The sequence below is a fragment of the Athene cunicularia genome, assembly GCF_003259725.1.
Source record: "Athene cunicularia isolate RWA chromosome 1 unlocalized genomic scaffold, athCun1 chr1_part1, whole genome shotgun sequence".
NCBI classification, from domain to species: Eukaryota; Metazoa; Chordata; class Aves; order Strigiformes; family Strigidae; genus Athene; species Athene cunicularia.
Window position 1 is genome coordinate 119,739,973 of NW_020799091.1, and position 16,300 is coordinate 119,756,272.

The 16,300-nt window shown below is 38.8% G+C and overlaps 2 protein-coding genes across 4 annotated transcripts in view; one reads left to right on the forward strand and one right to left on the reverse strand.

Annotated features, from left to right (window-relative positions):
• Positions 1–16,300, forward strand: part of CMSS1 (cms1 ribosomal small subunit homolog) — a 247,164-nt gene that overhangs the window by 65,417 nt on the left and 165,447 nt on the right. The gene's annotated exons all lie outside the window — the stretch shown is intronic.
• The window catches only part of FILIP1L (filamin A interacting protein 1 like), a 142,655-nt gene that overhangs the window by 46,599 nt on the left and 79,756 nt on the right, over positions 1–16,300 (reverse strand). For both annotated transcript variants that reach the window (XM_026843454.1, XM_026843529.1), the window contains one exon: positions 12,815–12,993. In XM_026843454.1, the coding sequence (XP_026699255.1) occupies positions 12,815–12,993 (179 nt within the window). The remainder of the gene's footprint in view (positions 1–12,814; positions 12,994–16,300) is intronic.

The window sequence follows — 16,300 nt, forward strand, 5'->3', positions numbered from 1 at the left end:
TTTGGGGAGAGTATTTTAGTCGCTTTTGATTTGCTGATATACATTAACATGGACTCTGCTTTGTAGGTGCTGTTAAATTGTTTCTGTGGTGCCCCAAGGGATTTACTCTTTTAGATGCTTGATTTCATTAAGTTTCCAGTGGTGTTATGTGCTTACCCCACTTAAAGCTACATACGATAGTTGTTTGGTTTTTTTCTTCCCTCTTACCTCAAACTGGTTTTGAGAATTTAGTAATCTCTTGTCTTTTCAATATTTATACTGTGGACCACTTCATGGCTCTTGTAGGAAGAAAAACCGTAACTTGCTCCTACTATTGAAATTTGTGATTAGATGCTTTACAAAAAATTGGAGTATTTAAATAGCTATTCTCTGTTATACTCTAGTGTGGTGTTTATCCAGCATATAAAAATAACTGCAGATTCTCCTTATTTCTGCCCTTTCTTCCTCTCATCATTATGTGGTAAGTGTCATTATTTGGGGTTGATGGTCAGTATAGCATTTGTATGATTGTCTCTTTGTATATGAACTTCAAATCATAGAAGGTTTGGAAATGCTTGTACAGACTTAAATACATTTGTCTTATTTTGCTCGGTCTACTTTTCTGCTTTCCTTTTTTTGTTACAGCTACTACATCAGCATAATTATTTCTTTCATTCTGATTTTAAAATTTTATCAATAGTATAATTTTCCTCTGTTTTTTTCTCACACACTTGGAGAAGCACATTGTATCCATGTTCACATTTAAAACTAGACAGTCTAGTTTTTATTTTTGATTCTTGGACTTGGATTTGTATAGGAGCCCTTGCACCCTTGTACTTTGGCTGTCCTTTTTTTTTTTTTTCTTTTTCTTCAAACTCTACTTGGTTGAAATGCTGTTTGGTTAGACAGAGCTTTGCTATTTTCTGTCAAACTTCATTAAATAATGCTTTATTTCCAAGAATACAGTTTTAGTGATTGCATCCCTAATTGACGTGTCATCTGAACTGTGCATGCCTTTGCACCTGCCAACTTTCTAAGTTTAAGCAGTCTTCATCTTAATTTTGAACTTAAATACCAGCAGCCTGTTTTTGTTTTATTTTAGGTAAAGTTTATGCAAACTATTCCAAAAGTCTTTCCACAGTCTAATGAAACCAAACCCTTTCTTCCTGCATCATTGTCTCAACTACTTACTGAAATAATACTTTGCTGTCTGAACCTGTACTTGGGTACTAGGACCATTTCAAAGACGTAGCCGTGGAGACAGTCTTGTAGTCAAGTGGCTAAAAAGCTAATTTTGTCTCCAAGCACTTTGCAAATTCCTTTATATGTTGTTATTTTTATCGTGAACAGCTCCTTCTCGGTTTTCTCCAAGAAATGCTCTGAATGCCTCCTGGGTATCATAAAACCAACTCTCTTTGCATTTAGTAATCAGAATACCCAAGGGCAAGATTGTGTACACTGTTTTGAGACTCAGATCTTTGTATATGTAAGCGTTAAACTATACATTTTAATGAAATGCTGGCAGTAGAATCTGAAATGGTATGAAATTAGCTTAATTTTAAGATTGGTTACAGACAAGAAATTTAGACCAGACTAATCTTAAAATTTGATAATATTTATAAGTGTATGTGGAAAACAGCCTGATTTATATGATTCGTGTAAAATAAATGTTTTGTTTCATGAAACTAGTAGAAGCTCTGTTTGGAATGATGCCTTTTCTTTCTTTTCATCTGAAGTTAATACAGAGCTAAAAAAGATGGGAATTCATAGAGGTCAGGATCTTGAATCTGTAAGGTACATTCCTCTACTGAAACTCTGAGTTACACACCATGCTGTTGGATGCTCACTATTGCAAGAAATGATGCTCTCCAGAATGGTATTTTAAACCTCCTTACCCTTTGGTAAACTGAGGGCTCAGCAGGCAAAATCATCTCCGTATTTGTGCCCTTTTATAGGTTCAGTACTGTATATTTTGATCATCTTTTATTTCTAGGCGAAATACTACACTAAGGGAATTATAAAGCACATAGAGTTGATAACAATAGTCTTCACGGTCTTTTCAGGAGAGTTGAACTATATAAACTCTGGGTTTATTTCTGGCTCCCTCAGTCAGAGCTACAGTGTTGGCTGTTACATTGTGTCCAGAGACCATGAGAAAACTGGGTTCTGCACCAAAGGTGATCTATATAGGGCTGATATTTCAGTAGGAATTGTGGATGACTAGCAATTAATAACATGGATTTATGGATGTGGTGCTATATCACAATGGTGAAGCTTTGATGAGCCTGTTTACAAGGTCCTTTGAGTTTTAATATAGTGGTTGTCATTAAGTATATTTTTATCTATAGTTTTTATTGGCTATACGTAAATCTAGTCTATAAGGGTTTAAAATGTTTATAGCAAATTTAAGAGATATAAAAAGTTAAGTAACTTTATCCACTGTGTGTGTTTATCCAAATATGTCATCAAACTTCTCAGTTTCCCTTTTAGAAGGCCAGTTAGGGACAGACTGACTCATTCTCCTGTCTGACAGCACGCAAAGATATCCAGCATTTAGCTGGCAAGACTAATGAAAAAAAAAAAAAAAAAAAAGGAGAATTGTAGGATTTCAGGGAGTATGCCTTGCTTCTTAGCTCCCCACTTGGATGTAAGATAAAATTTTCAAATGAGAAACATGTGAAATCTTGTCTAAACATTTGAATAAATGATGTCCCAATTTTCTGATGACTTAAATGTGAATTGCAGAGTCTGAACATACCTAAAAGTCATCTTAGTAGTCATAACTTTATATGTCAGAGTATGGTTTACAGTGCTAAGAATTTTCTGATAAGCCTAAAATTCTTATCAGACAAATCAAATAGAAGGGAGAGGGGGGTGCACAGTCTCCATTTCTGCTAGGCTTTATTTCCTTTGCCACAGGATTGTCTAGTTTTGTTCAGTTTTTTTCCCAGGTTATGAGGAGGAGGGAGGCTAGCATAAGGTATAAGGAAGTGCAAACTGAGAGAGTAACAATTATGATTGACTGAAATGGAAGGATAGTTCAAGAAACACCATTTAGTTACTTGTAGCTTGATAATGCTGGTGGGGCATGCATCTATCCCCAGTGACTTTAATGATACTGTGGATCGAAGTGCTGAGGCTAAGGAGTTTCCCAGTCGGGTATGAGACAAGACTCTCTGACTGGTTTTAAAAGTGAAGAGCTCTGTTCAAGTTGCAGGTTTTCAATCAGTTCTCATAATTTCAAGCAAAATGTGTAACTTCAAAGGTATTGGCAAGGAAGTAAATAAGACGTTTTTCCAAAGAGCAGTTGGAATGATTTTTCTTTTGCAGTCCCATAACCTGGTGCTGTCTCCTCAAGCTGCCAGGAGTGTCTTGGGCAGAGAATAAGAGCAGACGTGTGCAAGGTGTATCTTGTCAAGCTCATAGTCATGTTTGAAAACAACCATGTTTGTGGACTCGGTGAGTTTCCCTTCTTCAACACTCTTGGCAAAGGTGGAGTCATGGAGAAGGTAACTGGTACTAGGCCAGATTTGGCAAACATAAATCAGTTAGCTGTCTGGGTATTTTTAGTGTTATTGTCCCTTTGGCACTTTTAATTTCCTATTTTTGGCAGGAATAAAAACTTTTCCGTGGCAAAATACTTCCCCTTTCCCCTTTCAGTAGCCAGATCACTATGACCCCATCACAACCGTTGGATTGGTGGGTTGATTTTTTTTATGCTTGAAAATTAATGTTGATGAGCAAGTGATGCTTGAAGAGCCTTTTGTGCTGGAGCCTTCTGTTGTTAGTGTGTCTGTACAATCTCTAGCTTTTACCAGTCGTGTTCTGCAGCACAGACTTTTCTGTGGGAGAGTGAAGAAGGGACTCGGGAAGCCTCTGCCTGCTCAGTCTTTGGAGTTCCTGCAAATTGTGCCTCACAGGGGCCATTGTGTCATGTTTTTATCCCAAGGGATGTGCAGTGGAAACCTACCAGGGAAGGGGAGTAGGCAGTTTGCTGTTCGGAATCATCCTTAAGCAGCAGACCTTGCTGCAGCCCTCTCAAATTCTCATCTTAGGGTTTTATCTGCTATGGATCTCAGCTGGGTTTGTGTCTGTGACCAAAATGAGTGCCTTAGGGTTCTTTTTCGGTTCTAGCCAAGGCTGCAATCTTTCAACAGAGTAACAATCCTATCAGGAAGGACTCTATTGAGTTGTTAAAGAGAATGAATTATTGAATGAATAGAAAAGTATAATTTTATTTATGACAAGCCAACTTTTATAGAACAGTTCTACAGGGATTGAGACCTTTCTGTATTCTGGACATTTGAAATGAGAAGCAGAATTGTCACCAGTATGTTTTGAGAACAACCTTCTGTTCCCGGGGATGACACTAGATGATCCAGTAATTTTTTTTCTATCTGCTTCCTATTACTCCCATTTCTTACTCTGACATCCATCTGTCCTGTCCCCTCCAAATGGGAGTCTGAAACAAATTTTTAAAATGAAAGTTCTTGTATCCTTCTCTACCTTCTAGTTTATTTCTGGATTTATACATATTCTATGGCCTTTTTCCAATCTTCTTAGCAGAGAGGTTCAAATATTGCACATACTTTTTCAATGTGTTCACACTTTGGTCCTTAGACACTAAACAGGTTATGTGTTACCTTGTCCAAGTGTGCGGTGTTTTCCTGAAAGGTTATATAGCATGCATTTCAGGCTCAAGAAACAACAAAAAATGTACTTCTGTGACAATGAAAACTATCATGCAAAAAGATTTTGGTGTTTAACAGCTTTTAACAGTAATCTGTGTTCTCCGCAGATTTAGTGCTACTGATTTTCTTGTTTAGTCTCTGTTCAAAATTACTGTCTTAGCCCAGAAACAGAGGCTGTGACTTTTTTTTTTTTTAAACTTAAGTCTCCCATGCATGCTTCTTTCATATGTGTGTGCAATGCTCAGATTTTGTAGCTGGGTGTAAATGCGTTGAAGCTCATAGTATGCCATGGGAAACTTGGTTACGAGTTTAGACCTCAGGTCCTGGTAACTGATGTGTGACTTGCATGCTCAGTTCTCATGGCCATTTTTCTCTTGCCTGTTCTTTAGATACGAAACTAATTATAGCACATAGAAGTCACTTGAGATTACTTCTTGTGGAAGAAAAATTTGACTTCATTGAGATTTCTCCTCTTCCACACTCAAACAGGAGTATAACTTTTCCCATAGCAATAGTTTGTTCTGGAAAATTATGGTGGTGTCAAACGTTCTATCTCGGAGAACAATTTATAGATCTTTTGGTTTGTCTGATGTTGTGTGTTTTCTTTTCAAACTCCAGTTACAAAATCCTGTGCCAATTTCTCCCTCTCACAGCCCCACCCTGCAATGAATCAGAAGTGTACCGTGTCTTTTTTTGGTCACAGGTCTTGGTATAGTCATATGCTTCTATTGTTGCTTATGATTAGACTGGTTATGCTGTACTGCACACGGAGCAGTGCACTCAGTCTTATTTGGAAATGTAAATTGGTGACTAGAGCCAGGGCCCCATTACTGAGGACAGCGCCTCACCATGAGCATATTTGGCCAGTGCTTCATCCTTGCTGGTCACTGGTTACGTTCCAAACAGAATATATGGAGTTGGTGTTGATTTACAAGCGCCATAAATATTCTGGGGCTCACCAGTTTAGCTAGATCATCTTTCCCTTTGAGCTCTGACATATGGTTAAAAGTGCTGACCAGAGGTACCAACAGAGTGGTTTCCATGATCATCCCTTTCAGGAGAATTTATGTCCTTTTGCGGAGAGTGCATATGACAATGACCTTTGCTTTTCCCACTCATGGGGGGAGAGAGGGTAGCAGTGTAGGAGAAGGTCGTTTGAAGGTTTTCCTGGTGTCCTCCCTGACACCAAAGTACTCAGTGATAGTATTGGTTGCCAATTGTGATGGTGTGCCTGAAGCAGTGAACAGACATCTTACGTGCTCAGAATTAAAAAAAAAAAAAAAAAAAACTATCATTCCACCAGTGTCAGTGGACTTGAATGAGAAATGGTTATCACCTACATCTTGCATCTGCCTGCTGATTACAGTAGGTGGAATAATTTATAATTGCACCATGGATCTAGAGAATTTCTCAGTTGTGTTAACACTGAGACGACAGTTGTGTTTCCATTTGTATTAATCTTTGTTTTGAATAAACATAACATGACCTTATTTAACAGTTGGAGGTTTTCTGTTCCCTTTGTTAACCTGGATTCTATAGATGTATTCATGTTGTGATAAGGCTTTCTAACCCTCTGTCATGCACAGAAACTGTTGTAGGACTCTGCTTCTTGACAAGGATTTGATTTCACAACATCTGTTGAAAGTTATGTACTGCAGTAGTACGTAGTTTTTCACGTACAAGCATGAGGTAATTAATCTGTGTACATCACTTCCTTGAGTCTGTGTTCATGCCTCAGTGGTATTATTAGTGGGACCGTCCCATCAGGGTGTAATGTAGAGTAAGAAGGCTAATGCTTTGCTTGTGGTAGGTCTCTCTTATTCACCTACAGAACACTAGATACCCATGAAAAAGGTTAAATGTACAGAGATCTGGCATCCATTTCACAACTTGCGAGACATAGTCTCAGGCATATGTAATATATATAACTCATTGCCAGAAAGCTAAAAGGAAATGATTGCATTTCAGTACAATGCAGTCTACAACAATAGTTCAGTGTGCATGAAATTAAAAACTGCTGGTAACACATGTAGAATAAATAAGTTGACAGTGTTTATTTTTGCTATAGCTTTCTATAGAGATAAGATCCTGCTTCTTACGATATTTAATTGGCTTCATTAAGAAAAACAACAAATATTAATTATACCCACTACTATGGAATATTAAGTTTTCCGGAACTGGGCATGCAATATATTGTTACTCTAATGTGTGAATGGGTCAGGATTAAAGTACAGCAGTGTTACACTGACAACATACTAACACACTTCACCTTTTAGCTGAGATGGTTCTTTCTCTCCCTGATTCTCTGTCCCAGTTTTCAAGCACTTCTCACTTGACCTCCTATGTGTAGCAATTACTTTCATCTGACATCAAAAAACCCCCCACCAACAAATCACTTAACCTAGAGTGCTCAGTTTTATGAAATCACATTTCTTACCTATTGAATACTTGAGCGGTATTATGGTTTGATTTTGGTACATTTTTAGTGGTATGTTTAGTCCATTTAATAACATTGCATGAGACGGTAAGAGTGTGCTGTGAAGGTACACAAGAGGAAATGCATAGCCTTAATGCAGTAATGAGAGTCCATCCAGTGAAGAGACATAAAGGGGTAGAATACCTAGTGTGGAAATGGTAAAAAAATAGTTTTGAAGTGAGGGCCTGGAAAAGGATTTAGTTATTTGGTTGGACAGAAACAGAGATAGGAGTGGTTGTTGTGGGAGGGGTTTTTTTTGTGTTTCTTTTTAAATTTATTTTTTATTTTCTTGGAGGTGTTATGAAGAGGAATTTGTGAGACTTAAATGTAGAAAGTCTGAGGTAGAAAATGTGCCTGTGTATGACAGGCTGAGTAACAAGCATTGTGACTTTGTTACCCCAGTTTTAAGAACTGAGGTATTAGAGAATCTTAAGGAGGAAGCCAAGGGCAGCGGGGATAAAAGACTGATTTCCCTCCTGGCTTCATGGAGTTGGGGAAGATGGCACATTGCTCCTAAATGTTGAGATTTGTTGTGGTGGTGGTGGTTGGAGTAGACTTGAGTTACCAGCGTAGAGATGATGGCTGGCTTTGAGTTCCTATGAGGGTAAGCACAGAGGGTAAATGGATAGAGAAGACCCAAAGAATAAGACCTGTGGGTCCTACGGACAGAGCAGGGGTGGACAGTGAGAAGTTTCCAACTCAGAGTACACTGTGGTAACAGAGAAGTGAGTCCAGCTGAAGTCACAGAAACTTTATGTGGGTAAAGTGGCAAGATGTGCTCGAAGCTCATTTGTGTCCAAGGCAGCCAAAAGGTCAGAGGCAGTGAAGGTGGATGAGGGCCAGAGGTTTGCCCGAAGGGAGATTACCCAGACTTTAATGAGCAGTTTCAGCTGGACACAAGGCAAAAGCCAGACCAGAATGGTGCCTACAATGAAACTGAGAGAGAGGGTCTACTGGTGACAGTGGCAAAGACTGTATCAGGAGCCCAGGCAGAGTCACTGTCCTGTGGGGTCTGCAGTAGTCAGCTGGGCAAGGGGCTGAGCAACCTGATGGGACTGTGAAGTTAGTCCTGCACATGCAGCAGGCTGTGCTGAAGACCTCCAGAGATCCCTTCTAACCCAGATCACTCCTCTTAACTGACCGACCTGGAGCATGGGCAGCAGTTGGAGTAACAAACACAGTGGTTGGTGGTGGTTTGTTAGGTGACAAACACTACAGCTGTGAGACTTCTGCAGGTTATGTTCCATTTTTTTATGCTTGGTGAGTGCTGACTCCTTGGATGGGTGTAACTTTTATCTTAACACTGAAAATGCCTTTACTTGATGTTTTAAGAAGTGTCTGATACAGTGGAACAGAGTTTGGTTGGCTGGCTTAGTTTTTTTGTCTTTTGCTTAGAGTGTAAGTAATAAGTTTCCATTTAGGAAATATTAATGTGATATGTAAACACCTGTGTTTGCTCCACCTTTGGACTAGGGTCTTTATACAACCTTTGTGAGTGTGAATTCAGAGATAAAACAATGGCTTTACTCTCAACAGAAAAAAAACTCATCTTGGTACATGTTCCTTAAACTAAATATCTTACTAATTGCTGCTATACCAACCTGCAAAGTTTTTTGCTAATAGTTGAATTCCTGTGAGCACCGTTTATCATAATTGCCTTTAAAAATCTATTTGCATTGCTTATTAGTAAACTGCTATTTTTTCCTGTCCTGTTTGACAACATTCACTTATTTAGCTGAGGTATCTTCGTAATAAAACTTTACCCTTTGTATAGTTGAGAAACTATATAGCACACAGAAGGTTTGAAGATGGGACACACCTGTACACTGGGCAATTTCTTCCTTTCTTCCAGTTTAATCCTCAGGTACCAGTGACTGGTTTCTTCCACTCATACCTTCCTTTCCTTTCAGTATTCAGAAAATGGGGAATAACTGTGCTTATATATTATTTAGAACTCCTTGAGATTTTCAGAGGAAAAGGTCTGTGTAAATGCTAATCATTTTACTATTTTACTATTCTTTTTTGTGTCTGGGGTGGAGAGTAATATGTAAATGTGGAAATGCTTGCATGCATATGGCATGTGGTTTTCAAACTGGGAACATGCATATCTCAAAAGCTTTCTAGTTTCATATTTTAGCTCTGTAAAATGTTTTTGAAAATAGCTTTTATTATTTAATTGTACTGAAAAAATATGGAATGTGGATAAATATATTTGAACAAATGGGTACATCTTCAGGTAAGATACAGTGGAATCTGCATTTGAATGTAAAGTAAGTATTCCAAGTCCTTAATCCTGCCCTCCATCCCCTAACCCCATGAGATGCAAGACCTTCTAAACAAGCTCAGTGTTTTTTATGCTATGGTTCTTCAGCTGCATCTAGTCTCTGTATTTATCTTCTGGGTTTTTTTTACGTTCCTGTGAGTTTGGGTGCTGCTATTTCTTTTGGCTCCAGCAATGGGAAAATAAAATTTTCCCTCCTAGACCTCTGTTAGGCTTGGTCTAGTACTCTACCATGCACCTGTAGTTTGTGTTCCTGTCTGAGCTGCACACACATACACAGTACAATTCCTGTTTAAGTGCAGGAAAGACCTAACCAGTCATTGCCCATCAGCCTCCTTTTCTCCATAAAACTGTTCCTTATCTCTTAGGGGTTTGTCAGTGGCTCCATGCTTTAAAAGTACATATCTGTGAAGATGAATAACTATGATGATAGCAGCATGATTTCATTATTCTTCTACTGGTAAACATCTGTTCCTGAGTATTGAGACTCTTCCATTCAGGAGACCAATTGTTCTGTTAACTTCAGCAAGACTATGGAGGATCAGTTTTGGCTGGCATCAGTAAAAGCACTTAAAATGCCTAAAGGGTTAACATTAAATGCCAATCCAGTTCTCATATCTAGAAAGCTATCACTAGTCCTGTCATAAGCTTAAACTCCCAAGTCTGACAGTGTACAATTGCTGAGGCCAAACTTAGTCTTTTTGCCTTGGCTATGAAGTCAAAGGGATTCTCAAACGAATAAGGTGTGAAGAGTTTTTACTGAGTCAGTGAAGACTTCTAATGGTTTGCATGATCCAAGCATGTTTTTTAACTCTCTTAATGAGATTTGTCATTTTCAAAGGGAGAAAGGCAGCAGAAAGGCCCTAGAGATGGAGGTCTGCTTAGTTTTTTGTACAACATGATCATCTGACAAATTAGTTATCACTAAAATTTTCCTTTTAAGAATTCTTCGGTTCTGTTCTTCCTGAGCACATACGTAAGAAAGAGGAAATGCTTTCTCCCTGCCTTATTTGCAGATATATTCAGAGTTATATGTAAGAGTTGTATCTGACTGATAGTTTCTTTATTCTTCATATCAAGAGTAGTTTTCAGTGCTTCAGCTTCTCTGTCTCATAACATCTAAGTTGTTTTCTTTTTGACCACATAATCATGTATTATTCATGTACCTTGTTTGGCTTGCATGCGAGGATGTCTTTAGCATATACAGTAGCCTTGCTCTTTGATAAAAGCAAGATACTGTTTTGACTAATTGAATGGAAGTTGAGGTTCTTGCTTTGAAACTGAAATACTGTTAGGAATGCTCTATACCTTTCCACACTTCGAATACTGCTTCTGGCTGAAGAAAGAAGACTGATCATTGATGACTACTTACTGCTTTTATAAGCTTAATTTTTTTTCAAATTTAATTAGGGGGAAGCAAAATTTCATTTGTCACTTCTTTATGCATTAAACTTTTCGTAGAGTTCTCTTTGTTGTTAATCCAAATGCAAAATTCACATCCTGAGAAGATTTAAATTGGACTTAGGTTTTTGAAATGGAAGCAAAGGCCACTTCCTATGGATGTGTGTTCTGAATGTCGGGTCAGGCAGGCAAATGTAGAGAGAGCTGTGCCTTAACTTGCCGAGTGTTTTTTTGGTTGTGAGGTTTTTTGTTGAGTTTTGTTTTGGTTTGTGGTTTTTTTGTTATGGCAGGCAATTGTGTGGAGATCTTGATGGCGACATTACTTGGCAAACATTTTGGAATCGGCTCAACATGTGACATCACACCCCCTTAAGGTTTTCCACATAAAATACGTCCTCCAAAGAAAATACAAAAATTGTGACTTAATCTGAAATCTATTATTACATCCTCTAAGGTCTCATTAGGCACCTCAGTATTTCCTCCAGTCCCCCCACCCCCCTTTTTCCAGGCAGATAGACTAAATGTTGCAGATAATTGTGGTAAATGTTTTATAGTTTTATTGGAATGAATATGGAAGAGGGGCAGGGGAGAGAGTTTTAATCCCATGTCTACCCTGTTTTCCCAAGGAAGAAGAAAAAAAAAAAAAAAAAAAATTCCTGTGCAGCTTTTCATGCTGCATGAACACATGTGTCTGATGTAGAATTTTGCCACTTTTAGCAACTGTAGTTGTTTAACTCTGTCTCAGATGAGCGTCTCAGTTTTTGAGAAGAGGACAGCAGAGATGAAAACTTCATCTCAGGTTTTGATTCCTGATATGATGATGATGATTCACAAAAACAGTTCTTAGAGAAAAAAATCAGTCTGTGCCTTGTGGGGGGACTTTGTGCATTTCTGTGTGTTCCTGTGCTTGTATGCATCTGTATAAATTTTCCTGAGCAGCAAAGGTTTTTTTTTCCCCCAGCCTTTTTAATTGCAAACCCTAAATATGGCTGTGTACTCAGCGGGAAGCATATCTGCCATCTTTGATAGACCTGCAGGAGAGAGGTGTAGTGCGACGGGTGAACGCTGCCAGGATACGTGGAACATGATGTTACACAGACAAAGCAGAGGAAGATTATCTATGCATAATATGAGTTTGGAATAGACTTGACGTTCTCACACCCAAACATTTCCATCTGGAAGCTGTTCCTAAGTGAAAGGAAACAGGACAATATTCTCCTATCTTCTGGAGGAGCTACCCAGGGAATAGGAAACGTTCTTTGGTTTTTTTGGTTGGTTTAGTTTTTTTTTTCCTTAGGTTGTGTTGAGTTTTACTGCAGATTCAGAGAAGTGACAGTTCAAAGTACCTTTTTAAAGACAGTAAATGACATTAAATTCTTCTTCTGAGGATTGATATTGAAGCCTTCACACTGCTTAAACAAGCTGTGATGCATTTAGATTACATTTATGGTTTTTATGCCAATCTTGATATGAGAACTTTAGGGTGTTCTTATTTTCAAAGCCTTCTGTGAATTGTCCTCTGGCTTTACTTCCTCTCTCTGTATCTCTATGGTCTGTCCAAACACCACCTACTTTTCTCATGTCTTTTTCTTTTGCCATCAAAGGCTGCATGCCTGATTTCATATTCTGTTACTCATATGCTGTAGTGTACACTGAGCATCTTAAACGTGTTGAAAGTCTCACCTTCTTCATGTTGGTTGTGACTTTACACATTAGTGTATCTCCCTGTATTCTCTGTAGTTTAACGTATCTATCATCCTGCAGCAGTGCTGAAGAGTCTGCCAACCATTTGACCTGTCTGCCTGCTGATGGAGATGTAGACACTACTGTTACTTAGGAGTCATCTTTTCACAGCTGAACTCCAAATATACAATTCTGCAAATATTTCCGAGTTTTAGTGGATATAGAATAAGAAAGAAAACACATCCTTAGATGTAATGTTAAATTTTAGGTATTTCTTAGTACTATGGCAAGAGGTAACCTTACCTTTCACATTCCTGTTCCAGTAAGTTTGTAAACTCGTTGCTTTTTTCCATGTATATGTTGTGCTTCCTCTTCTCTTCCTCTAGTTCATAAAGTGTCTGTCTGTGTGATTTTTCTACCAGTAGAAGTTGCTGCAGCATTCGTCTGTGAGTTTCTTTCTGTTTCTCTACAACTTTATCAAGCTACAAAAAAAAAAAAAGCAAAACCTCCTGAAGTCTTTGGAAACTTTTACTTGCTCAGGCTTTCATTAATGAAAGATTTTGACACGCTTTATAATATAAAAGGCATTTAATAGCCTAATGTCCCGGTCCTTTTATATCTGTTTGAACAGGATTATTTAGTTCTGTCAGTCTTTCTGACAAATTAGAAAAATAAAATGTTACTGTTTTGCAGGACCCTCAGTCACCTTCTGTTCCTCCTCCTGCCATGACTGATCCTCAACAGCTACTAATTAACAGTTAGTGTTCCCAGGGCTGTACTTTTCTCATTGATCATTGTGGTAGGGAAACAGATGTCTTGGCAGAAGAAGCCTCTGCTTAACACAGTAAACGACTGGCTTTTGGTTGAATAGAAATAGCTGCCTCGTTTGTAGCTGCATAAGAAATGAGAACATTGAATTGTATTTGTAATGTAGACAGGTAGATCAAAAAGCAGCTTTCCTCTGTTTTCACAGTAAATATGTGATAGAACCAAGAATAGAAAACAATCCTTTCTCCTGTGCTTACTCTGAGCATGGCTTTGGGTTTCTGGAATGAATAAATGCTGAATTTTGAAATAGTTGGAAGTATTTTTATTTGACAGTGGCACTTCTGATATTCTTCCTCAAATTTCGCATGTTGTAAAGGTGTTTGTCTTGCAGATAGCACCTCTGAGCATCAAATTCCCTCCTCTTCCCCAAGATTTTCTGCTGAGTTTCTAAACATTATTATGTAGTGCTTTTTAAATTCAAATAATCTATTTTAAGTTTTGGTAATCACTTTTAGTTTTTCTAAACCACAGAGATATTGGCATAACTGTTCACTGGAGTTATGCTGTTAAACCAAGTGATTTGCTCAGAGTGAAAGAAAACTGTCATTCTGAGGATTCTCTTATAATTTTGAATTCAGCATGTGACTTGAGTTATGCAAGACTGTATGAAACCAGAAGGGCTTTTCCTCATTAGGCATTACTGATCTATCTGAAGTTCCAGGAGGGATCACTGGAGGCCATTTAACAACCTAGGCGGAGTCTATATTTGTGAGAATCTTTGTTCCCTGCTTGTTCCCTTTCCCTTGTGGAGATTGCCTCCCTCATCAGGTCAACACAACAATCCTTTTTGGAAAAGAGAAGGTTAGAGCTCAAAGACCAGTGCCTCCTTTGAACCACAGTCTATTCTAGTAGGTCAAGCTGCTTTGCAGTGCTTTGCTCTATTAATAGGGAAGAACTCACAAATGGGCAGTGTGGGAAGCAAGGTTGGTTCTGGTTCTCTGATGTTTCCTCCATAAGGAATTTCATGTGCCACAAGAAACACTGGGGCTTCAGATTCTTAGGGCCACTACTTATTTTGGGCAATTTAATTCCAAGGACTATGATTAATTATCTTTTCCTCATGGTTATTCTGGTTTGGCCAATAGAAGTGATGACAAGAAGAGCTGAAATGCTTGAACATGAGTTTCTTGAATGAGTGAGAATACCAGCAGTTTCTACATGGGCTTCCAAGTCTCCCGCTGCTTACCTCAGCTGCTTTTTAAGCTTTATATATTCTCTTGTTTCTCCTAAATAATTGGGGGGCAGTTTTTGTGACACTGTTATAAATAAGGAGAAAGGAACTCTTGATAAGACTTCAAATATGGTTTGAGTTCAGAATATTCAGAAGTGTGAACCATTTTGAAAATTACCTGTTCTTTCTGCTTATGACATTAGAGAGCACCTTTCCTTTGTGACATACCTGAGCTCATTTCATGCATGAGCAAAAAATGTAAAGAAACTTGTAACTGCCCCTTTTGACTGTTTTGTCATGCTCTTACAGCAGATTGTTATGGGTTTTTTTCATCTTGTTTACTCATAATTTGCACACTTTTACACCAGCAGGGTCAGTGCTTTCTGGAATCATGATCCTGAAGTAGGACCTCTCTTGGGAAAACGTTTCTTACCTAAATCCTTGCATCTGCAAGCTTTCTCAGTAAGTGCTGCCTTATGCAGTAATCTCTTGGCTGTGTTTTCTATGTCTTTTACAGAGGTTGAAAACTGCCTTAAAAGGTCAAGTTGAAGAAAACTGGCCATTTTTAATTTTTCCTCTCTCGCCCTTCTTCCACCAGAAGTGGAAATTTCAAAATTTGAAATATTTTGTTCAGCTACTAGCTTACCAGAAATAGAGAATTTTCAGGATCTTTTACAGCCCTCCTGCCCCACCAAGATTTCAGAGGTGGTTTTGGAACAGCTATTGCACAGATGCTGAAACACCATCACCTGAGTTCCTGATCCTTGCCTTTTCAAAGGTTATGCTGTCAGGTGAATACACGCTGTTCTTGGAAAAGCAACCTGCTTCCTGTTTTTTGATGAAGTTCTGATGCAGTGCTGCTTGCAAGTATGGTCCTGTTTTGCTTAAATTGGTATGAACTGGGCATCAGCCTTGCATCATAATGCTTGCTGGCCTCAGCTCTCAGTGCGAGGTCAGGTGGGGAAGAAGGCAAAGGTGTGAACTTGTGATTTCTATTGGCAGAGAGTCTCTGTGGATGGAGTTAAGATAGTAAAGTGATGCATTTGTATGGATTGGACCACCCCTTCAAAATTATGTGTAAGAATCCAAGGGGATGTGTAAATTGCTATCACAAGCAAACACTGAAATTTCTGGCTACAAGCTGATGAATGCAGTGACTCTGGTTTCCAAACATGTAAATGCCTGATGGAGGTGAGGGTTAGTCATCAGCACAAACAACATGAACAGAATAGAAAATAGTCCTACTTCTGCACTGTTGGGTGTGGAAGACGTGGGACCTGCCAGCAGTGTTTGATGGGTTCAGTATATTATGTTGGTTCTAGAGTGTTTGTTGAACGGCTACAAGAGGTGAATTCAAGCAGCATGTATGCAAGAAGAAAAGTAATAACTGCAGGTTTTTATTTTGCAGTGCCTTTGACTTCACAGTTGTGCTTTTGTCAGTGTCGGGCTTAGCAGTTTGGACTACAAACTGGGGTTGGGGTGGGTGAGGTGTGTATTCAGGGCAGGGAGGTGGAACAAGGAATTTGAAAATCAGTAAAAGATCAGTAGTGTCCTGGGGAGACTGCTTACATGGTAAGGTAAGAGAGACAAGTAAATAAGCTGCTGCATCAAAGCTGCTTTCATGTTGCAGTTTTCTCCTGTCGCTCAGACTGGAATATGAATTCAGGTTTTCTTTTCAAGAATGCTCTCAAATTGGCTATACCACGAGCATTTGCAGCTGGCGTGTGGCTGTTGTGGTTGAGGAAGAGGTGGAGAGTGAGAGCTCAGGATTCCACTCAGGAGAGGAGGGA